Here is a 24,167-nt window from a genome sequence, read left to right on the forward strand (position 1 = left end):
GTTCTTCTCGTACTATGGTGTTGGGCCTATTTATCACATTTCAGGGATCATGGATCAATTGGAGTACATAGGAATACTTAAAAAGGTCATGTTGCTTTATACCGAAGAGGAAATGCCCTTGAAATAGGTGTTTCAACAAGACAACGACCCCAAACACACCAGTAAGCGAGCAGCATCTTGGTTCCAGACCAACAAGATTAACGTTATGGAGTGGCAGCCCAATCCCCAGATCTTAATCCAATGGAAAACTTGTGGCCTGACATTAAAAATGCTTTTTCTGAGGCAAAAAATGCTGTTTCTTGGACTGGAATACCTGTTCAAGGGTGCCAGAAGTTGGTTAACTCCATGCAGCACAGATGTGAAGCAGTTCTCAGAAAGTAAATATTATATTTTATAATATTATATATACAGTATATAAATATACAGTATATATATATATATATATATATATATATAAATATATAGTATATATAAATATATAAAACACGCACATGTTTTACTTTTACTTGAGTAATATTATTTTGATGTACGGCTACTCTTACTTGAGTTACATTTAGGCTATTCTACCCAACTCTGCTTAAACTTGCGAAAACCACTGAGCATGCAACGCTAAGCTATTACCAACAAAATGTCAGACTGCTTCTTCATTGTCTGAGCCAATGCAAAACACATTTATTGCACAACAAAAGTGAATGCAACTTCACTGCATATGTGTGTGCGTGACATGGTGTCCTAATAATCATTCAGTCACTCTCTCTTTCATAAGCAATTAAACTATTATTATACAAAATCAACCTATTTTATCATAAGAGCTGCACTTAGAAACACCATGACAACAAAGTGATCGTTATCACTGAATGGCAAAAAGATGCAATTTCAGTATCACAGATTACCAATGTTTACTCCATAATCCACTCTACACTCTAATACTGTATCAAAAAGAGAACTACTTAACGTAAAGCACATTGCGATATTCAGTCTTATTTACACAGTGTGGTTAAGCACTTGCTTTATCTCAAGCATATTTTATCAGAGGACATTTATCTAAAATGTTGTCATGGAAGACAGGCGTGACAAGATACATGGACAACATAAGGAACAAGAAAACCAGCAGTTATCTTGCTTTAGCAAATTAACAAAATCACACACAAAGCTGGTTGGCCAGATCAGAGTCAACATTGCGTACAGTTTTATTGTTCAGAACAAACATTAAGATGCAGCATGTGACATGGGCTCCTATAAATAAAGAACATTATGTTGTTTTGACAGTCCACCTACTTTTAGCCCTATAATGTACAGTATACTGTGGTTAGGCTAAAAATGATCAATTTAATAAGTGGGAATAAAACGTTCAATTTGATTCAATTCAATAAAATTTTATTTATATAGTGCTTTACACTGGTCATTGTCTCAAAGCAGCTTCACAAAAAGAAAAGAAAATTTTAGAGTACAGTACTAGGTTATGTGATGAATTATGTGTATGCCAGATTAAAGAGATGTGTCTTGAGTCTACTTTTGAACTGAGTCCCGAACATTGTCTGGAAAGCTATTCCGAAGCTTAGGAGCTAAATATGAGAATGTTCTAACCCCTTTTGATCTTCTGGGAACTACTGCACGAAAAGTCCGGAGTTTTGCGATCTTAAGGAGCGTGGTGGATTGTAAAGTGTCAGAAGACTGACTAGATATGTGGGAGCTAAACAATTTAGAGCCTTGTACGTAAGTAATGCTAGTTTGTAAATAATTCTTAACCAGTCCAAGGATGATAATATTGGGGTTATATGATCATGTTTTCCGTGATCTAGTAAGAACTCTGGCAGATGCATTTTGGACTAACTGTAGTTTGTTTGTTGAGGATGCAGGACAACCACCTAGTAATGCATTACAGTAGTCAAGTCTGTAGGTTATGAATGCATGAACCAGCTTTTCTGCATGAATATGCAGATATGGATAGAATGTTCCAAGCTTGGCAATATTTCTAAGGTGGAAAAAGGCTGTTTTTGTGATATTGGAAATATGATTTTCAAAGGATAAGTAACTGTTATAGTAACTGGTAGTAACAGTACATCCTTCTAACCGCAAGCTGAATTGTGAGAGCTGTTGTGTACCTGTTTTTGGGCCAATAAGTAATAACTCTGTCTTATCTGAATTTAGTAAAATAAAAGTAAAATAAATTTGACCAGGCTGGTTAAATTTAGTCATGAAACCTCCAACCCTAAATTGGCCAGTGTTTCAGATTTATTGTCCAGCCCCATTGTCCAATATTGTTTATATATGACAACACTCTAACATCCCCTGGAGGTAGGATTTAATCCAGGTTGCATTTCTAAATTTATCCGGGGATTCATTAAGAGCTTATATAGTTATTTTATTTACTTATTTAAAAATATAATTCATAAGAAATCAAAATTTACCACTCACTACATGCTATTGTCTAAGAATTAGGGACTTTTATGTTCATAGGTATTGAAGAGGATTGGGAAGACCATAAAAAAATTTAGTTCTGAAATCTTCAGAATTCTAACTTCAGTCTATATAGTTTATATAGTAAATATAATTTATATCAATATGCATTAGCATATCTATTGGTCAATAAGAGTCAAATTCAGAACTTGACCGGACAGTGAATGTCCATTACACCAAACATAATTCCCTGAACAATGGGTAATTAAAAAGTAAAGTAATTAAATAATATTACTTCAATAACATATTGCATGCAATAGATATTTAAGAGAATAAGCTTTTGTAATAATAGATAGTTATATATAATAGTTTATCCTACAGTGGAAAAATCTAATCATGGTACAGTATATGTATTTTATGCAATCATTTATAGCCACATTAAATACAATATTGAGCCTGAGAGAACTGGTTTTCCAGTCTGGCTCTATCCATAAAAAATGCTTTCATCACTCACATTAAATGCTGCATCAGTGTGAGATGAGAAAATCATCATGGTGTGGCCAGTTCTGTGGGTGGAGGTGGAAGAGACACTCATGTGTGCTCAGCTGTAACACTGACTCATGTTCTCTTGGAAGATCCAATCTTAGAGGTCTCAGTCACAGCCATTGTATGTACACAAGGCATGCAGATTTACGAACATTTTCTAACTAACTAACTAACTGTCAGAAAAATGATATGTTACATGCAAATAAAGTTGACTCTTTGAGTTGTTCTTTTAGGTAAATGTTTTTCAGCCATTCTTTACATCCTTACAAACTGTTGCTCTTGCTGCATCATAGGACACGGGAACATAAACTCTGAGGAAAATGCTATTTGCATTGTTCTGCAGACATGACACCCAAGACTGGCTAATAAAATAAAATAAGAAACCTTATTGTCATTGTAGTTATACTGTAGAATGAAATTTGTTTTTCTCAGAAATTTTCTCTCTCTCAGAAACCAGCCGAATGTAAGAAAAGACAAAAAGATAATTACAATAACAATATAAAAATATACAATACTATGTAATATATGTGCATTGTGGGATTTGGATGGTGCAAACAGTGCAGTGCAAAGAGGTACAGTATTGTCTGCAAGCAGGTTGCACAATTTGTCACTCTGATTGACAGGGAAAAGAGGAAAATGCCATCCCTTTCATCCTTCCATAAAGACAACAGCTAATTTAGTTGCTCTTGAATTTCAGAAGAGGAGTATTGTTTAATGTTTTTCAGTTACATTAATGAATATATTGTTTATCCAAAATTCGCTAAAGCTACATTCAGGGTATACAGTCCAAAATAAATGCTAGGCCACAAAATTTTTCATCCACAGTAGCCTAGTAGTCTAACTTGCAATCTAAAGATGAAATATTGATTATAGATTAGTCTTTACTGAAGCTTTGGAGAGATAAAACCTATAGAATTTCATACTGTACTTGGTCACATTCTAAACCGGTGAAAAAAAGTTATTTTTGAGGGGCCTTCAAGTCAAACTGAGACTTTAGATGAAATTAGAAAACAGAAAAAAAAAATGGAGGACTACCTTTATTTCTCTATATAATCCCATACTACACTAATGCACTACACTCAGTGCTTAACTAGTGCTTGGATACCATCAAGGCAGAATTTTTCTTTCAGTACTGCTTGCATCACGCTTGAAACGCTGGCCTCCCATGGACTTCTTTAAGGCCCAAGTATGTGAATATGGCTTGAGGCAAGGTCAGGACCGTACAGGGGATGTGGCAGTAACTTCCAGCAGAGTTCCTGTAATGTGCAAGTGGAGTTTGTGAATGATTGTGTGTAGAGTTCCCACAGACAGATGCTTGATGAAATCATCAAAAACATGTACTGTATGTATCATCGTATGGCCTTCATTAAAGCGTCTCATTACTGTCCTGTGCTTGAAGCCTGCTTTAAATGTCACTCAGTTTTTTTGCTTTCGTTCATTAAAAAATTCATTAGAAGTACCAGTTTGACTTAAAATAATTGAGCTTATAATTCAATGTTAAAATATTAATCATATAGTTTTGAAAGGATACTTTAGAAACCTTTCTGGCATGTACTGTACTTTGCTTGGTGTGGCACAGGGTAAATAGTTTCACCAGTGCAAACTATTTGTACAGCATTTTAGCGTTACTGACTTGAATAGTTATAGAAATTCTAAATTTAGTCATTTAAAGTAATTCAAATCAACACCCTTTTGAATATAATTCTTTATTGACAATTTATAATTTTGTACAGACCTGTAAAGAGTCCATGTTTACTTTGAAAGCAAATCATTCATGATGAAAGTACGGAGAGACGAAATCTTGTCTGAGTCACCTCTCATCACACTGTGGATCCACGGCAAGTAGGCAGAGATTTTCATAAAAATAGCCATCTGATCTTTAGTACATGCTTCATCATTGGAAAGGATTCCAGCTGCATAGACCTTTTTGGTATTGGGGTTAAGAATGGCCAGAGCTCCACCTGCATCTCCATAACAAACATTCTCCTGAAATTTGGTACGAGTTGTCAAGATCAGATTGTCTTGTGCATTACTCGGAATAACTGGAAGGGCAAGGAACTTGAGGATTTCTGAGAATGTGAAAAGTGGTGTCCAGCCCCAACCAGCAATGACGCCTATCTGTTCCTCACTCTCCTCCAGATTGTCACCTTTCTCAGGCAGAGGGATGGGGAAAACAGTGTCGTTGAAAATCACCGGCTCCTTCAGGTGGATCAGCGCCAGGTCATTGTCTGAGTCTGAGGCATTCTGAAAAGCTGGATGTAAAATTACCTGTAGTGAGTAGAGAGAGGGTAGAAGATTAAGGCAAATTTATGCAATATTTAGAAAACACGGACAAAAGCTTTATATTAGGACAATATACATTTAAAAAAAACAATGCAATTAATTGGGTTTGAAAATTATTATGTCATATATCATACAGCGAATTGATGTCATATGTAGAAAAGTGAGGGCATAAACTACAGTATGGTTAAAAAGGGGACACTGTTTATGTTAGTGTTGAAAAATGTGCCAATGGTAGTAAATTAGGGAAATAGGTAAACCACTTATGGCACGTTACTGTATGCCATATTAAAAAGAAAAAAGAAAAAAAAAACAGACATCAATTAGGATAGCCAATCAGAGCAATATATGAATATTAAGCTGATAAATTAACTTTTAATTTATTAACTGGGATACTATTTAAGCAAAATATATAAGAATTGAGTCAATGAATTAGGGGAGAAAATAGAGGGGAACACAAAGTTAAAGAATAAGTTGAGTTAAAATTAGGAATTTGTAGAATGAATAGAACATTGAGGTGTTGATTAGGGCCCAAATTAAAAAATTATTTTTAAAAAAAAAAAAATTCTATTTAGTTATGTTTTTAATCCTGAATAATTATTTATTTTGCTTTGCTTTATAAAGTTGTATTCGTAAATTCATCATTTGGTATATACAATCTTTCAATGAGCAACTGAATAACAGCCCACAATTTTTGAGCATCAGGGCTATAATGTGCTCTTGACAATATACCAATATACAGTTTGCAGTTTTACAGTGCTTTATAGAGAGGCCTTTACTGTACCTTTTCCACTGCCACTTCAGTAGTAGAATCAACCTTAGCACGATGCCTAATACCCAGATATACTTTTGGGATCAAGGGCTCTTTTCCCCTTGTATCTTTTCGTGTCTTCCTCACAAATAGATTCCTGCCAGCAGTCAGAATCCACTGAGGGGCAATCAGAGCTCCTCCACCAATGCCACCATCTATCTTGCTGTCACTGAGGTACACCAGAGCCTGCCAGGGGACATGTCCAGGGGTGACGAGACCTCCCACCATTCGTTTGGTTCTCAGAGCTTCATCAGTGTTTGCTGTTAAATAGATACAATAGTGTTATCAGTGTCTTAAGGCTGTGAGTGCACGTGATAATTTATAAGAGGAAATGTTGACATATTCATCAGCTTCAATGATGTTGAATTCAAATAATTGTATTATTAAAATAATTATCACTTAGAAGGTACGCCCCTACACTTTGAAGCACCCTTGTAAATAATAAATTTTGTATACAATCCATGCTAAAGCAAAAAGCGAAATAAATGTTGTTTAGTCGTTCAGTCGTGTCCGACTTTTGGACCTCACAGACCATAGCATGCCAGGCCTTCCTAAAAGCTGTCCATGGGATTTTCTTGGCAAGGGTACTGGAGTGGGTTGCTTCTTCCTTCTCCAGAGGACCATTTATGGGCAATTTGTAAAAACACGGCTAAAACATGCACACTCCATGCATACAGACCCGACACCCAAATCGAACCCAGGACTTGGAGGTGCAAGGCAAATATGTTGTAAGGTATATAGTCATCTGCCGCCATCTAACTCTATCCTCTGTTAGATGATAGATGAAGATCTTCTCTTACACCAACTAACTTTATGTCCTGTCTCACTACATCCATAAAACTCCTCTTTAGTCTTCCTACAGTATAGACCTCCTGTCTGGCAAGTCCAAACTAAACATCCTTCTACTAATATATTCACAATTTCTCCTCTGAACACGTTCAAACCACCTCAATCTGGCCTCTCTGACTTTTTCTTTTCCCGCTGATGGACTCATACTTGATCCTATCCATCTTTGGCACTTCTAAAGAGAACCTCAACATCTTCATCTCCACTACCTCCAGGTCTGCCTCCTGTCTTTTCTTCAGTGCCACTGTCTTTAAGCCATGTGTGGCAACCTGGTTTTTGACATTTTTCCAAAAATATTTTTTAAGATTAATTTTTTTTTCTATAAATATTTCCCTAAACTACACACTATATTCATATAGAATATTTATTGAAATAATTAGCCTATACTTATATGTAATAGTTTTTTTTTTTTAAATAGTTCCTGTTGCCATAAATAGTCATTCCCTCACTAGCAAATATTTATTAAGACAAAACAAACACAGCCTGGCATATTACTAAAAAACTGCAAAGTTAAAACATCTCTGTCCTTTGTCAGAAAGCAATAAACTGGAGACTCTTTCCATATATGCTAAATAGACATTTAATCAACATACCATGTTCTTTTATCCCATCCAGCACACGCGCCTCTGATAGATAGGCCAATAAACCAAAAAGGAAAAGAGCTACAGACAACCTGTGGAAACCAAACACACTGAGTTCATCAAACTAATTACATTTCATAGCACTGAATCTTTAAAAAAACATTTTTAACAATATAAAAACTGTTCCTGATTAAGGTTTTAATTCTCTGATATCTAAATACTACAGTAAATCTGCTGTACAGGGTTAAAGAAGAAAATACACATACCATTCCATGATGTTTTTTTTTTTTTTTTTTTCAACTTTTCAAAGCAATCTTGTTTTATGGTGGAAATAATCAGAACTGATCTATGAGATTGTCTTACAGATATATATACCTACTAACTTGCACTCTTGTTGAACACAAAGGCTGATTCAGAAATTTCACAACCAGAGAAGCTCCAGCTTGGCAAAGCACAGAGGTCAACTTTTGGGAACAGAGGTAGGTGAATAAGTAGGTGAGAGTTGGTTTCAATCAACAAGTGACATAAAAAGCACACAATGTACGATGATTGAGCAATAAGCTAACAATTCATCAATATTAAGTTAATAATTATTACTATTTCTGTGCAAATATGATAAGAGCTTTTTAACAAGAATTATTTTATTTAGTCTTTATGACCCCTAGAACATTAATACATTTTAATTATACAATGAATAAGTACATTTTATTATTTATTCATAAGAGAAAAAAAGTTTGTATTTGGTATCCAACCTGACAGAACTGGAGAGGATCTGCAAGGAGGAGTGGCAGAGGATCCCTAAATCTAGGTGTGAAAAACTTGTTGCATCTGTCCCAAAAAGACTCATAGCTGCATTAGATCAAAAGGGTGCTTCTACCAAATACCGAGCAAAGGGTCTGAATACTTAGGCCCATGTGATATTTTAGTTTTTCTTTTTTAATAAATCTGCAAAAATGTCAACAATTCTGTGTTTTTCTGCCAATATGGGGGGCTGTGTGTACATTATTGAGGAAAAAAAAATAAACTTAAATGATTTTAGCAAATGGCTGCAATATAACAAAGAGTGAAATATTTAAGGGTATCTGAATACTTTCCGTACCCACTGTATAAACCCATTCAATGACGAATAATCAAAAAAGAGTACTGATAGTTAGTTGTGTAATTCCACTGGCATAAAGTAATGTAAAGAAAATGTAATATTAATGTATGTCACCTTAGTTGGCTGATTGTTTGTTCATTATTTATTTCTGTATTTATTTTTATTTTTATTCATGTATATATTGTAATTTTTTAAGAAATTGTAATAACTAATTATATCATTGTTAAATTATCCAACCTTTACCCAAATTATAAACTGAGTAAAATACTAAATAAAATGATTATAATAATTCTAAGTAAATTAATAAATGTCAATACTGTACTCATTTTAAATTAAGCATCCAAGTTATTATTTTTTTCTAATTTTTGCAATTATTAATTCCGTTAAGATATATTGTTTAAAAATAAAGTTTTGGAATGAGATTTGCATTTGAAACTCCATTTGCAGTTTGAGTAAAAGCAGCCTATTGCAAATGAAGCAAAAAGTATTACTCAGTGATTAAAAAAACAAAAAGTTTCTTTGAGTCACAAGGATGTTAAAAATCACAAATTTCAAAATACTTTGTTACAATTGTTTGGGTTACATCAGTATGAATTTTGTGAGATTTCTTTTTAAAAGGTTATAACTAAATGGCATAATAAATAAATCAGCCTGTAGTTAAGTTTGTGCATTTTTTTTATGTTTTGCGCTTTTGACATTTATATATGCTGATTTATTTACAGAAATATTACAACCAACTAATAATTTCAAGAGATATTACATGACTGTCCATGTTTGGTTGATAAACACTGTGCAGGTGGATATTAGTCATGGACATTGTGTCAGAGAGTCAACAGAAATCACAAGTCCAGGTTTTTCCTGCTGCGATCGAAATGTAACAGGACAAAGTCCAATGATTTGTCAACTTGCAGAGAGCCAATAAATAATCAGCTTTCAATTATATACTAAATAAACAGATATAATCCAAATCAATAGTCAGAATTTCCTGAATGTATGCATTGTTGGCTATACAGTATGTGTGGCAACCTGTAAACATTTTCTACTTATAAATATTTCCCAAAACTACAGACGTTTAGACATTTGTTTCCCTGTTAAATTTCAATCATTAGAAAAGTTGTAGCACTTTAAGATTTGATTAAGGTCTTGATGATTAGGATTAATAACAGCACTCTCTACAGCACTTAATCAAAGCATGGCATTAAACGTGACAGTAATTGTTGTAAGTAACTATCAATGTTTTAAATATAGGCAGACTGACTGTTTTTACTGTCACATTAGTTAAATTCAAAAATACTGGGACAATAGTGAAATTAAATATTTTAATGATGTGTGTGTGTATATATATCCTGGATCCGTCTGGGCATAGAGAAAAAAAACATCTATAGTACTCTGTTATCCCTTGCTAAATCCATGCATGCTTAATTGCTATAAAATATATTTAATCATATTGTAGACATACAAGGTGGATGAAAATTAACTACGCAATATTTAATGGCTATAGAAAGTATCTCTGGAGCACCGCCCCATGGTGCACTACCCTATTTTGCTTTTACTGTGCTTGTATGGTTATACCAGCATTTTTCAGGATATTGGCTGGGAAGACGCAGGCCTAATGAACGGCCTCCAAGAAGTCCAGATTTCACTCCATGTGATTTTTTTACTTGTATATGCAAAGGGGAAGGTGTACAGGACAAAGCCTTACACTGAAGGACTTGGAGGCAGGAAATCAGAAGCTTCTCAGCAATATCCCAAACAACTTCCTTCAGAAGACTATACATTCCATCCCCAGTTGTTTGAGGAAATTGGTTGACGCCCCGGTGCCGAGGTTGAAATTAGCACAATACCACTTTTTTCCCCCAAATATTTAAATGTTACTAAAAGATTGAATATCAGCCAATACGAAGACTATTACATTGTAAATATAATAAAGTATAAATACTACAAAATCATTAATCAACCACTGATAACTAATAAATAAATAAATTGAGCTCTCACACTCATAACTGAAAGATATGAACATTGATAATGTATACAGTACATTGACAAACAAATACACATGTGCTGTTGGTTAGTTATATGGTTTATACAGATACTTGTTTCTTTTAGGAAATTATTTGTAAGTAAGAAGTGTATTTCTGATTTATGCAACTTTCTTCACGTTTAACACCATTTAAAAAAGTGTGTACTATAATCCAGCAAGCTGCCATGTGGAAGGCACAAATTTTTGTAAAGAAAAACAGCATCCTGTTTCTAAATAATAAGAGGCTAAGCAAGCACCTGTATGTGAACAGAACTTGCTGGATCCTTCCTGATGTTCTAAATAAAAACCTGTCAGATTAGTAACATGAGGTAATGAGAAAGAAAACTGGTCATTTAGAATTACATCAAGGTTGCATGCCATGTCAGGTGGTATGATTGTCCAGGAAGATAACAAGATCTTGACCTGGAGATACAGTATGTACTCAGGTCAAGATAACAAGATCCTGACCCGAGGACATGTGTATTTTCAGGGATATAAAAATGTCTTTGTCTGAGTGAAGAAAGGAGAGGATGTGGTGAATGTCATTAGTGACTTTGTTCCTCGAAAACACACCACAGAGCATACTGTATTCACTCACTCATGATTTATAAAAGCTTTTAAAAATACAATCTCCATTTGTGACCTGACATTCTATTTGCTATAAATCACATTTACATTTACCTTATGAACAGATCACACAGTCTGGTCATGTCCACATTTTTTTTCTTCTGCCTTTATAATATATTTGAAAGAATTTTTTAAAGGTTCTGGTGAATATCAACTTTAAAAAGTCAACATTTTAAGAAATGTTCCTGTTCAAAGATTGTGAGCAATGGAAATATAGTTAACATTATACAGGCCCATGTTAAATATATAAAAATATTTAAGATTGAATAGAACTTACCTTTACTGGGTATGCATGGCTACCTTAACATGTGGGTGCAATTAATCTTTAATTAGGTAATTAAAAAATGAAATGCTAAATCACAGGATGGTCAATTCTCTTTTTTTTTTAAGTTTAAAGTTTTCAATAACTTTATATATAAAGCATTAGCTATATATATATCTAATATATATATATATATATATATATATATATATATATATATATATATACACACACACACTCAACAAAAATACCTTTGTTTCTGCTCCGATTTTTTCACGAGATGGACTTAAAGATCTAAAATTCATTCCAGATACACAATATTACCATTTCTCTCAAACATTGTTAACAAATCAGTCTAAATGTGTGATAGTGAGCACTTCTGCTTTGCTGAGATAATCCATCCCACCTCACAGGTGTGCCACATCAAGATGCTGATCTGACATCATGAGTAGTGCACAGGTGTACCTTACACTGCCCACAATAAAAGGCCACCCTGGAATGTGCAGTTTTTTGCTTTATTGGGGGTCTGGGGACTCAGAACCGGTCAGTATCTGGTGTGACCACCATTTGCCTCATGCAGTGCAACACATCTTCTTTGCATAGAGTTTATCAGATTGTCAATTGTGGCCTGTGGAATGTTGGTCCACTCCTCTTCAATGGCTGTGCGAAGTTGTTGGATATTAGTGGGAACTGGTACATGCTGTCGTATACGCCGGTCAAGCACATCCCAAACATGCTCAACGGGTGACATGTCCGGTGAGTATGCTGGCCATGCAAGAACTGGGACATTTTTAGCTTCCAAGAACTGTGTACAGATCCTTGCAACATGGGGCCGTGCATTATCTTGCTGAAACATGAGGTGATGTTCATGGATGTATGGCACAACAATGGGCCTCAGGATCTCATCACGGTATCTCTGTGCATTCAAAATGCCATCAATAAAATGTACCTGTGTTCTTCGTCCATAACAGATGCCTGCCCATACCATAACCCCACCACCACCATGGGCCACTCGATCCACAGCATTGACATCAGCAAAGCGCTCACCCACACGACGCCACACACGCTGTCTGCCATCTGCCCTGAACAATGTAAACCGAGATTCATCCGTGAAGAGAACACCTCTTCAACGTGCCAGACGCCATCGAATGTGAGCATTTGCCCACTCAAGTCTGTTACGGCGACGAGCTGGAGTCAGGTCAAGACCCCGATGAGGACGACGAGCATGCAGTTGAGCTTCCCTGAAACGGTTTCTGACAGTTTGTGCAGAAATTGTTTGGTTATGCAAACCAATTATTTCAGCAGCTGTCTGAGTGGCTGGTCTCAGACGGTCTTGGAGGTGAACCTGCTGGATGTGGAGGTCCTGGGCTGGTGTGGTTACACGTGGTCTGCGGTTGTGAGGCCGGTTGGATGTACTGCCATATTCTCTGAAACGCCTTTGGAGACGGCTTATGGTGAAGAAATGAACATTCAATGCACGAGCAACAGATCTGGTTGACATTCCTGCTGTCAGCATGCCAATTGCACGCTCCCTCAATGCTTGTGGCATCTGTGGCATTTTGCTGTGAGACAAAACTGCACATTCCAGGGTGGCCTTTTATTGCGGGCAGTATAAGGTACACCTGTGCACTACTCATGATGTCAGATCAGGATCTTGATGTGGCACACCTGTGAGGTGGGATGGATTATCTCAGCAAAGCAGAAGTGCTCACTATCACACATTTAGACTGATTAGTGAACAATGTTTGAGAGAAATGGTAATATTGTGTATCTGGAATTAATTTTAGATCTTTAAGTCCATCTCATGAAAAATCGGAGCAGTTTATATATATAATATATATATATATATATATATATATATATATATATATATATATATATATATATATATAAACCTGCCAATAATTGAGCAGAACTGTGCTATTTAAATCCACTGGCTGATTTACAGGAAATGAGAAACAGGTGGATCTGTAGCTGGATGTGACAGAGATGAATCAAGTGCTATTTTGTAAACTAATGAATATTAAGATTGAAACCCTTATTAAACAACATTTGCAGTGATTGATTAAATATGATTATTCAGGCAGCACTCTACTAGAGCATTTGGTTTTTAGATCTGTTTATAAAATGTCAGTAAGTCATATGTTCCCTTATGGTTACCCATGCCGTGTTCCTGTCTTTCTCCTATACAGAGTTATATAACATAGCCTGTGTGAATATAATATATTATGGAATATAATGTTTTGAATATATTATATATTATAATATATATTTCTGAACATTTTTCTAATTTCTTATCTGTACAATATTCTGTATTTGTACCCTTTTATATTTGCCCGGAGTTTAATTATACTGTTTAGCACATTACATATATATATGTCCATGCACTCATGTAAAGTACTGTGCAAAAATTCTGACCGACCCTCATGTCTTCCAAGTTTTGGCTTTCATTTTCAGTCCAGTCCCTGTACCTGACCAGTAGGCCCAAGCATAAAAAAACATTTACAGTTACTTAATGCATGAACAAGTGAGAAACAGGTGCAGATAATGAAAAATGATCAGGCTGTTGATTTAGTATGCTGGTGATACTGAATGCTGAATGGTGGAACAGACAAGTGGCTTAATCAGGTTGCTACTGAGGTTGTTACATAAACAACCTCCTTCTAAATTCTATATTTAGGCACTTTGCAGCCTGTTGCACCAAACCAGTTGTTTTCATTTTTTAATTTAATCTATATTATTAATTTGAATTGAATATGATGAAATTAGGAATTGCCCATGCTATGGATTATATAGTATGCTATAGATTATAAAGCAGCCTTTCAGTTCTGAGTAAGAGAACCACCCCCTGACTATAAGGAACTGGAGGAAAAGCCATTGGAAAAGACCAGCAAAGGGAAAGAGTGGTGGAGAGTGCAGCACAGCAGTCAGAGACGGCAGAGAGAGATGAAGCAGGATAGGTGAGGAGTGTGCAAGGTAGCGAGAGAGAGAGAGAGAGAGAGAGAGAATCAAATATGAGAGAGAGAGAAAAGAGAGAGAGAAAGAGAGAGAGAAAGGGAGTGGGAGAAAAGAAATCGAAGTGAGGAAGGGGTAGAAATCTCTCCCTCCCAAGTTTGGAAGATGTACTTTAGTGGATATAATACTCAACATCTATTCAGAGCTGAGCTGAACCGATATTTAACACAATTAAACAACAAATACTGGTCCTGTAGATTTATACTGCTGATCAGTGGACACGATGTTGTCTTTTCACATGGAAGGAGCTAGGAAACTATAAAATGAAGGTAGGAATGAACTAAACATATAACTTATATAGTTATCTAGTGTTAAACTTTAATTGGATTCTGATGTCTTATATTTTTATATAGTTTTATTTTAGATAATTAATGATCTCTAAGGTCCTAAATTGTTCTTGTGAGTTCTACTTGAATACTATCACATCATTTATTTAGTGTTATATCACATTGTTTTTTATTGTACATATGCCATTTGTGCACTTCTGGTTAGATGCTAACTGCATTTCACTGTCGCTGTACATTTCTGATTTTGCACATGTGGCTCTGTACATATACTTTTTATTAGGATGTGAAGAAGTGATCTATTCCAAAACACTAAAGAAGCACCTTAACTAAACATCTAGCACATCTCAACACATGCAGGCACATTACAAATAAATAAAGGCACTGAAGGAAAGAAATTGCAAAAAGTGTAAAAGCATAATCTAATTCTGAATGAAGGGTGATAAGGCTGAAGAAAGGAGAAACTACATTTGTTTTCTTAAGTGTATAGACTATGAGCATGGTGACACTTGAAAGTCTACAGTACAGACTGCCCAGTTTTTCTAGCGCACAGCTTGACAACGACACGCCTGCAATGAGTATTGTAATAAAGATACTGTATTTCTTTCCTATACATTCCTGATATATACATAAAAATACTAATTAAATTTTTTTTTTTAATGACCCGAGTAACCAAAAGGTTCTTCTGATATGCAAAGATATAATACTTTTCTATATAATTGACCATGAATAATATGGCCAAGAAGAAGCATATACATTATAAAACTATGGTGACTGAGGACTGATCCTTGGGGGACACCTTATGTTTATGAATGAATATATAATGATGTACTATTAGACTATAGCACTTTTAACGCTACTTTCTGATGGGTAAAAAAATAGTTAATTTAGGAGCGGCGTTTAAGTCAAACCAGGACTTTTGATAACACGATTATGAAAGTAAAACTTTCTATATTACATTTACTTCTCTTTTTAAACCAATGCTGCACAAATGCACTTATCCCAGCGTTTCACTATCGCTTGGATACCATCATGATAGAAAGTCTTCATGATCAAACTGCTTACATCATATCTGAAATGTTCGTCTCTCAAAAACTCCTTTAATGGCCCAGACATGAGGAATAGGAATCAGGACTGTACATGAGACGTAGCAGTAACTCTCAGATGAGTTCCTGTAATGTGCAAGTGGTGCAGTGGTGAGGTTAAGCAACAGAAAGAAAAGAAAGACCCAGAACACCAACCAAAAGTCCCGGTTTGACTTCAACACTCCTCATAATTTCTAAAAAGGCATATATTTATTAATATGCCCTTATTAATACATTAGTCCTTAATAACAACATACACTAGACCTTGCATGGTTAATGTTCCATATTTAAGAAATTACAATACGTGCCTTAGTTAATATGGTTAGTTAAAAAGGTGAAACAGTTTATATAGTCATAGAGTCATATAAAAAGCTTTTTTTCTGGGTTTTCAGAGATAAGAAAGTCTTCAGTATAAAGATTTTTGTAGCTTGTGGGTTCTTAGTATTAAAACAACTTGCTAAAGTGTTCATTTTGTTTTCTTATGTTTGTATCACACTTAGAAATAACAACAGAGGAAAGGTGGGAGAACTGAATGCCATGGAGCTCTTAACAGATGTACAGTAACTGAAAAGAAGCGACTCACTGTTTACTTTAGAAATTGTTCTTTAATCCTGTTGTTGATTAGGGATAATGATTGTATTTTGAAGGAACAGAGTAAGAGAAACAGTTTTGAGTTTCCAAGAAACTAAATCTGTCTTAAAGAACTTGTTATCATGGTGGAAGAAGAACAAGTTAAAAACAGAGGTTGGAAATGTATTAAGCTGACATCCTCTGATTAAATAATAATAAATAATAATCTTCATTTTTTTCTTACACTCAGAGAAGTATTATACAAAGGCCTGTTGCTAAAGCACATGCTTCATGTAAACCTTTTATGGAAATGAAAGGAGTCTGTATTGATATTTTTCTCTCAGATGAAGTTACTCCAGGTTAATTTAGTTTTAATACTCAGACTGGCAAAAATGTCACAGAGTAAGCAATGGCTTATCCTCACAACAAGTGGCCACTAGAAGGAGTTACTGTTTAACAAAATGGATAATACTGTATAATACTATTGGTTTGCAAGTTTATTGGATTAATAATTTTAGAAGACATCTTTTTATTGGACCTAGGAGTTGGATAAAATGCCTAAAACTGGTCTACATTATATTGCCAAAAGTATAGTATGAACTTCAATAACATCTAATTCTTATGCCATGGAGTTTAATATGATATTGGCCCACCTTCTGCAGCTACTGTATAACAACTAACACTTTTGAGAAGACTTTCCACAAGGTTTAGGAATGTGTTTATAGGAATTATGACCATTCTTCCTGAAACAGATTTGTAAAGTTAGACATTAATGTTGGACGAGAAGGCCAGTCTCGCAGTCTTTACTCTAATTTATCCCAAAGGTGTTAAGGTCAGGACTCTTGTGCAGGCCAGTCAAGTTCTTCCACACCACACTCACTCATCCATGTCTTTATAGACCTTCCTTAGTGCACTGGTGCGCAGTCATGTTGTATCAGGAAGGGGCCATCACCAAAGTTGGAAACCAAAATGTCTTTTGTACGCTGAAGCATTAAGAATTCCTTTTACTAGAAATAGGGGACCAACCACAACTTTTGTAAAAGCATTCCCACACCAGTTACAACATGATTGTTATTGCTGCAGAGGGTGGACTGACATCATATTAAACCCTATGGATTAAGATTTGAATGTTGCTGAAGTTCATGAGCATATGATTTTTTGGTAATATAGTATATATTATACTATATTTTGGCAATATTATTGTACACTAACTATGTATAGGTAAAAAAAAACTGAGGAAGGAAAGTAATGCAATATATTTATTTTATTGAACAAAAGTGGTGATGGCAACTGTATTGTTTCGACTGGAGCCCCTGATTTATTTCTAAATACCAGAATGACTGACTCATTTCATGAGGCTGGTCATTCAATTGTTTAATCATTCCAAACGTCACAGCATAAAAAGTTTGAAAAAAGGTGACTAATTTTAGTATTTATTGATACAGATATCTCACTGTATTTTCTCTCTTTCTGCCATTCTGTAGGGTTGAGGTAAAGCTAAGAGGCTCAAAGCCCCTGGAAGCAAATTCACTTCAACTTGACCTTCAGAAAAAAAGGTATTAATAGTACAGAATGGCCTCAGTGACGACAAACATTACAGTGCCGTGGGGCTCCACTGTCCTGATCAATATTTCTAATCTGACATCAGCTGGATTTCCAGGAGTGACAAGTTCTCCAGAGCCTCCCTGCACTATGTGCTGCTGTGGATTACTGAACCGCACACTCACTGTTGCTTTCATGATCGGTCTTGCTTTTGCCATTGTCATTGGAAATGTGGTGACGCTCACAGTGTTCATGCAGACGCGCCAGTCCCACACGCCACAGGGCTACCTCAAAGGTACCACAAACATTTCCATGCTCTGATTGTTACAGAGTTAGGGGTATAACAATGGGTTCAATAGGGGGCAGTGTCAAGTTGGTTATAAAGCTTATTTACATAGATTGCCATTGTACAGTTCCCTTAAACAGAAACAAACAAAAAATATATGCTATGAATCTCCATAAATAAACACTGGAAGACAGACCCCAGACTTCCTAATCTCCATTTTTGCTTTGAATCTTTCACCAATAAACAAGCGAACGAATTGATTAAATAAATAAATAATTGCACACTAAACATTCTTAACTGACAACAAGCACCTAACTCTTTAGCATAAACCTTAACCAACATGGCCTTCTAAAAGGATTGAAGGGTGATAACATAAACTACTGATTATTAATACTACTAATATTCTGTAATTTGTATTTAATCTGTATTTTTGATGAAGTCTTTAAAAACACAAACTGTGAATTACAAAAAAGCCTCATGTCAAATCATGAAGACATGTACAGAAAAGTAATCAAATCTTATTACATTATATTTTATGACTATATGGTGTCACTTCAAAGCTGTTATTTCAAAGTAATTGTATAAAGCAATAATTATTTGTTAGTTCGAAGTAATTAAAGAGTCAGTTTGTAAAAAAAAGAAAGAGTCAGATATGTTATCAATTGTCACAAACCTTTTTTTTTTTTTTTTTTTTTATTAAGAAGCCCCAAAGAAATAGTCAAATTGGTCTGGCTTTATTTTGATTTTAAAAAATAACTTACCTGATGTAGGAATTAGAATGTGTTACATAAAGAATTATATGACACTTTTTACTTTTTTGAAGAATGTTCTTTATATCATTTTGCAAAAGAACCCTTTAATTCTTCGTTACTTTAAATAATCACAGTATGTAATAATACTGTACTATTTACTTCAACCAAGTAGTAAACTATAACTTCAAAGTAATTGTTAATTGTCACTTCAAAATAATTGTTCTTTGTTATCTTGAAGCAACCATACCGTTTGCTAATTGTACATTATTACTTTAAACCAATCAAGTTCCTTAAAGAACAATTAAGAAATTGTTCTGATTCTTTTATGAATACTTCACATAAGAAACTGCTATCATTTATTTGTTCCTTTTTCTCTTGAAGTATCTCTGGCCATAGCTGACATGATTGTTGGTGTGGTGGTGGTTCCATTCTCTGTTTACACTGAGATCTCCATCATGGTGACCAGCACTCTTCCTAAGTGGTACCAGAGTGGATCTATGGACTCAGCAAGAGAACTGTCCAGTGCCTGGCAACCCTGCCTTGTGATCGGTCCGATGTTCACTGGCTGCACTTTCATCTCTATTAGCACAATATTCTTGATGACGGTGGAGCGCAGTGTGGCCATTTTATGGCCATTACAGAAAGATACATTTGTGACCCGGCGACGGACTTTGCTCCTGATCCTCATCTCATGGACTGGGAGCTTCCTGCTTGCAGTTGCGCCCCTAATCTTGAGTGACAGCTTGACTTTCGAGTACAACGAGTGCAGCCGAATGTGTATCTATGTTCCACTCCTGATGGGTCTTCAGTTGCCGGCTGACACCAACATTATGCTGCTATTTCCGGCCTTTGACTTCACACTCCTGGGCAGCACATTGATTGTTAACATCCTGTCCTTCACCAGCATCTGCCGCTACACCCGGAAACGCAAGCTCCTCTTGGAGGGCCTTGAGGGAAGTACAAGCATCTCCTCCCACAGACCATCCTTTACAGACATCAAAGCTGCCAAAACTATTGCCATTCTTACCCTTAGTTTTGCTGCTTCATTCTCACCCATTGCCGTCTTTGTGCTGGGCAACGTGGTCGGCTACACTTGGTGCAACTTCTCCTTTTTCGCTTTCTGGATCCTAACAGGGAATAGCTGTTGTAACGTGATTATCTACAGCATCAGGGACCATCGCTTTAGAAAAGGAGTGTCACTTCTTTTTCATAGGGAGCGTTCACAAGCACATTCTGAAAAGAGCTAATATTTCAATGAGTAGACTCGATCCCAGGTCTACACCACCATCACCTACTCCTGGATACCTGACCACAAGAATGGAAGAGTGCGTTTAGCAGTTTTTTTCATTTGGCTTTTAAAAAGTAAAAAAAAAAAAAAAAAAACATAAATTCCAGGCATTGTGGCTGAATTCGTTTTTACTTTTGTTGTTATCATATACAGTTGTCCTGACATCATTTTTGACTGAAATGTTTACTGTGTTTTACCTTAATATTTGTGTCATGAGCTGGGAAAAGCTTTCACTTTGTCAGGGTATTTTTTTAACTATAATATAGTATGTAGTTACTGAATCAAAGTACAGTAGTTTTTTTTTTTTGCAGGTCTATCAGTAAAAAACTGTTCCAGTAGGTTAAAGTCTGGTAAAATATCTAACATTAATTAAATCATAGGAAAACAGCACTTACATTTTTTAAGAAGATTTAGACAAAATACAGTACATTTTAGGAAGTAAACACTGTTTGTTAAACTAGTTTCTTATGCAACATGATACTTGCAGATAAATGCCAAGGAGTTAAAACATTTTTCTTCTTATATGCTAACATGGAAATGCTTTTATTTTACACTCTTTTCTATTTTAATTCGTCGGGCAATCGCGGCGACTCACGGTGCCTAACTCCGCATCTCACCGTGAGTCAAACCGTGTAGGTGAGATAGGGCTATAAGAATGACAAATGGGAAACCGAGTCTAAATCTCCAGCCTTGTGTTCTGAGCTTCTTGGGATAGACTCTAGGCCCCGCACAACCCTACACAGCATAAGTAATATCCATCTAGGAACCTTTGTAGGTCAACTAAGAACCGTGGAGGCCATTGGTGACCATTGTATTTATTCCTAGCTTGTACAACCGTGGTAGGACCCCCAATCAACATTCACACAATACAGGAGTTTGCATGTTCTCCCCCTGTGTCCAAAGAAACTTACGGCAAAAGACAGAACTGGACATCCTTAACAATGCTTGTAGATTCTTTTTCTGTAGTAGTGTTATTAATTTTACTAACTCCTAATTTAACTTTTCTCTTGACCTTGATTTACACACACACACACACACACACACACACACACACAAAAATAACTCTTATGTTAAACACCTATTACACCCTGATTTTGGTAGAAAGCAAAGGTTACTATTTGTTTACAAACATTCTTGCCTATTCATCATAATGTAGACAGGAAGTTAGAAATTGTTAATAAGTAATTGCTAATATTTTAATTTTATTTATTTATCAGTACTTTCTCACACTAACATATGCTACCTTTTTAAAGAATTTGTGTACATTTTTTAATAACTACTGCTAATCTAAGGATTATTGGATGAATCTTTACAAACATATTGCTAATCTAAGATAAGTACTTATCTGGCACAATACCAGAGTGTGTTTAGGAAGCTAGCTAGCTAATCTAATGCTGTTCAACAGCGCTACTCTGTGGCTGCAGAGAAAAGTTTGAATTAATGACATTTACATTTAGTTGCATAGCAGGCACAGATGCTTACTGTACAGTACACTAAAAGATGAAAGAAAAGTACTGACGTCTCATCTGGGTGATGGCAGACACACTATTTTAAACCCGATTACACAAACATTCAATAATGAAAGAAAAATATATTTATGCAATACTGTAGCGAGGCCACATAATGGGTCATTTTGATTCCGGGGTTGAGCTCTCGCGAGCATGCGCGGCCGCAGCGCGAGGGAATCCCGATGACGTGTTGGGTCATGTGACTCGACATAAAGGCGGAACGGGGTGTTACGCTCTAAAATGCCCCCTACCACGGACGCCCCCCCCCAAAAGAATCTCTTTCAAATATTATATTAAAACATAAATTCATAGTTTTATGGTTTAAAAATTACACGAAACGGATTTGATTATAAAATAAGCAATATAAAAAAAAAAACATGTATAAGGGGAAAAACATAAATTATATATTTTTTTCATATACAACATGTATATTTTTATATTGCTCATTTTATAATAAGAATCGTTTCGTGTAATTTTTTTTTATCATAAACAATAATTATTTAGTGTAATAAATAAAAGTGTTAATGAAAAATAAATGTGCCATGAAATAAATATTATATGATAATTTCTATTAATGGTCTCGACAGCTGTCACGTGCCTAGGATTAATTATAGTAGTAATAATATATTTGATAATAATAAACCTATGAATTTATGTCCTACTATAATTATTTGATAGAGATTATGTAAAGGGGTCAATCCGTGGCAGGGGAGGCATTTTAGGCATAACAATTTATTTATTTATTTTTGCTTCTGTCACAAAATATTAAGCAAACATTTCTCGTGGGGATTTCACTGATTATTAAAATAAAAGAGCTCCAAGTTTCTTCTCAAAACAAGACTTGAACAATTGAGCAAAACCATTCAAAATGTGAGGAACCATAAAAGGTTCAATGCTGTTTTTAAAAGCAAAAGAAACCCTTCAATTAAATATTATATATTTATATATTAAATATTAGCAACAAAATCCCAGAATTTGATCATGGGAAGAATTTGTATCTTAAAGCACAGCGTAATTTTCTGAACTCTGATTGGGGAGATTGGGTTTGTTTAATCTTTTTAAACAGCTTTTAATCAAAGTCTGAATCCTCACTAAGCTTTATCCTGTATACGGGAGCACCATTTAACATAATCTGCTTGTCTTTCAACTGTGGGAGGAAACCAGAGCACCCGAGGAAAACCTCCAGTCATTGGGAGAACATGCAAACTCCATGCACACAGACCCAGGGCGGGAGTTGAACTCGGAAGCTGGAGGTGCTAGCCGACAGTGCTAACCACTAAGTCACCACCAGGTCAGAATCATTTTAAAATATTATAAAGACAGCATGGTGAAACTTTTCATAAGAAGTTTATTTCAAGGTCAAAACATTGTAACATTAAATTCATTACGGTTTCAAGTATGTCTTTGGGTTTATTGGTACTGTAATACTTCATAACTTATGAAACTTAAGTCTTAATAACTTAAAGGAAGAGACATACTGTAAAGTGCAATTTGTATTACAAAATTTTGAAAATTTACTGTTTTTTTTTTTAACATAATTTGCCAGTGATGCCAATTTTTAATTTGTTACAGATTAACATATATGTTTTTGTTTATAGCTACATTTAACACTGTGGAATGTCTGCGGAATAAGTTAGTTCCACTTGTCATTTTTTTCATCTTTATCACTAAGTCTACTTTCACCCTTTCACGCAATAAAACAAAACGGCATCCCATTTCTCTCAAAGAATCCGGATGCATCCTGCGTATTGATAGTGGCTTTTTGATCCAGGAAATCGACTTTGCCCACAAGTGATAGTTTTGCTTAGCAAAAGACGCATAAGTATGTACAAGCCCTCGCTTGCTCATTCACTTTAAAAAAAAAAATGGGCAAAGCCATACAATCTTAAAACTGAATAGATATATCTATAGCACTGTCACCTTGCACCTCCAGGGTCCGGGTTCGATTCCTGGCCAGGCACGATTCCCGTCTCTGTGTGCATGGAGTTTGCATGTTCCAAAGATATGCAGGTAAGGCTAATTGGTGTTCCCAAATTGCCCTAGTGTGTGTATGTGTGTGTGCCCTGCGATGGATTGGTGGACCCTGTCTTGTGCCCTAAGCCTCCTGGGATAGGCTCCAGGTCCCCGCAACCCTGAATACAGGATAAAGCGGTATAGAAGATGAGTGAGTGAGTTAGATATATCTATAGGAAAAAACGTATCATGCCGTATTTTTCCTAGCTAAATGACTTCATGACAATATAAAAAGAGTTCACGCCAGCAGAATAAAAAAAGTTCTTAGATATTTGCATAAACCACAGATTTGAATAGGCAGGCACTAAATCAAATACTAAGCTGTTCAAGGTGACTTTGGAACAAGTTTTTA

The 24,167-nt window shown here is 35.4% G+C and overlaps 2 protein-coding genes across 2 annotated transcripts; one reads left to right on the top strand and one right to left on the bottom strand.

Moving 5' to 3' along the window:
- Positions 1-4,636: 4,636 nt before the first annotated feature.
- hp (haptoglobin) lies at positions 4,637-11,308 on the bottom strand. Its single transcript, XM_053513055.1, has 4 exons — positions 11,265-11,308; positions 7,477-7,556; positions 6,011-6,297; positions 4,637-5,214 (listed from the first exon to the last, which is right to left on the bottom strand). The coding sequence occupies exons 1-4, from the start codon at positions 11,291-11,293 to the stop codon at positions 4,699-4,701; spliced, it is 912 nt and encodes a 303-aa protein (XP_053369030.1). The 5' UTR covers positions 11,294-11,308; the 3' UTR covers positions 4,637-4,698.
- A 6,690-nt stretch (positions 11,309-17,998) lies between these two features.
- Positions 17,999-20,363, top strand: LOC128542892 (trace amine-associated receptor 8a-like). The gene is made up of 2 exons (XM_053513051.1): positions 17,999-18,263; positions 19,388-20,363. The coding sequence occupies exons 1-2, from the start codon at positions 17,999-18,001 to the stop codon at positions 20,251-20,253; spliced, it is 1,131 nt and encodes a 376-aa protein (XP_053369026.1). The 3' UTR covers positions 20,254-20,363.
- The last annotated feature ends 3,804 nt before the right edge of the window (positions 20,364-24,167 follow it).

Source organism: Clarias gariepinus, chromosome 15 (genome assembly GCF_024256425.1).
Source record: "Clarias gariepinus isolate MV-2021 ecotype Netherlands chromosome 15, CGAR_prim_01v2, whole genome shotgun sequence".
Lineage (NCBI taxonomy): Eukaryota > Metazoa > Chordata > Actinopteri > Siluriformes > Clariidae > Clarias > Clarias gariepinus.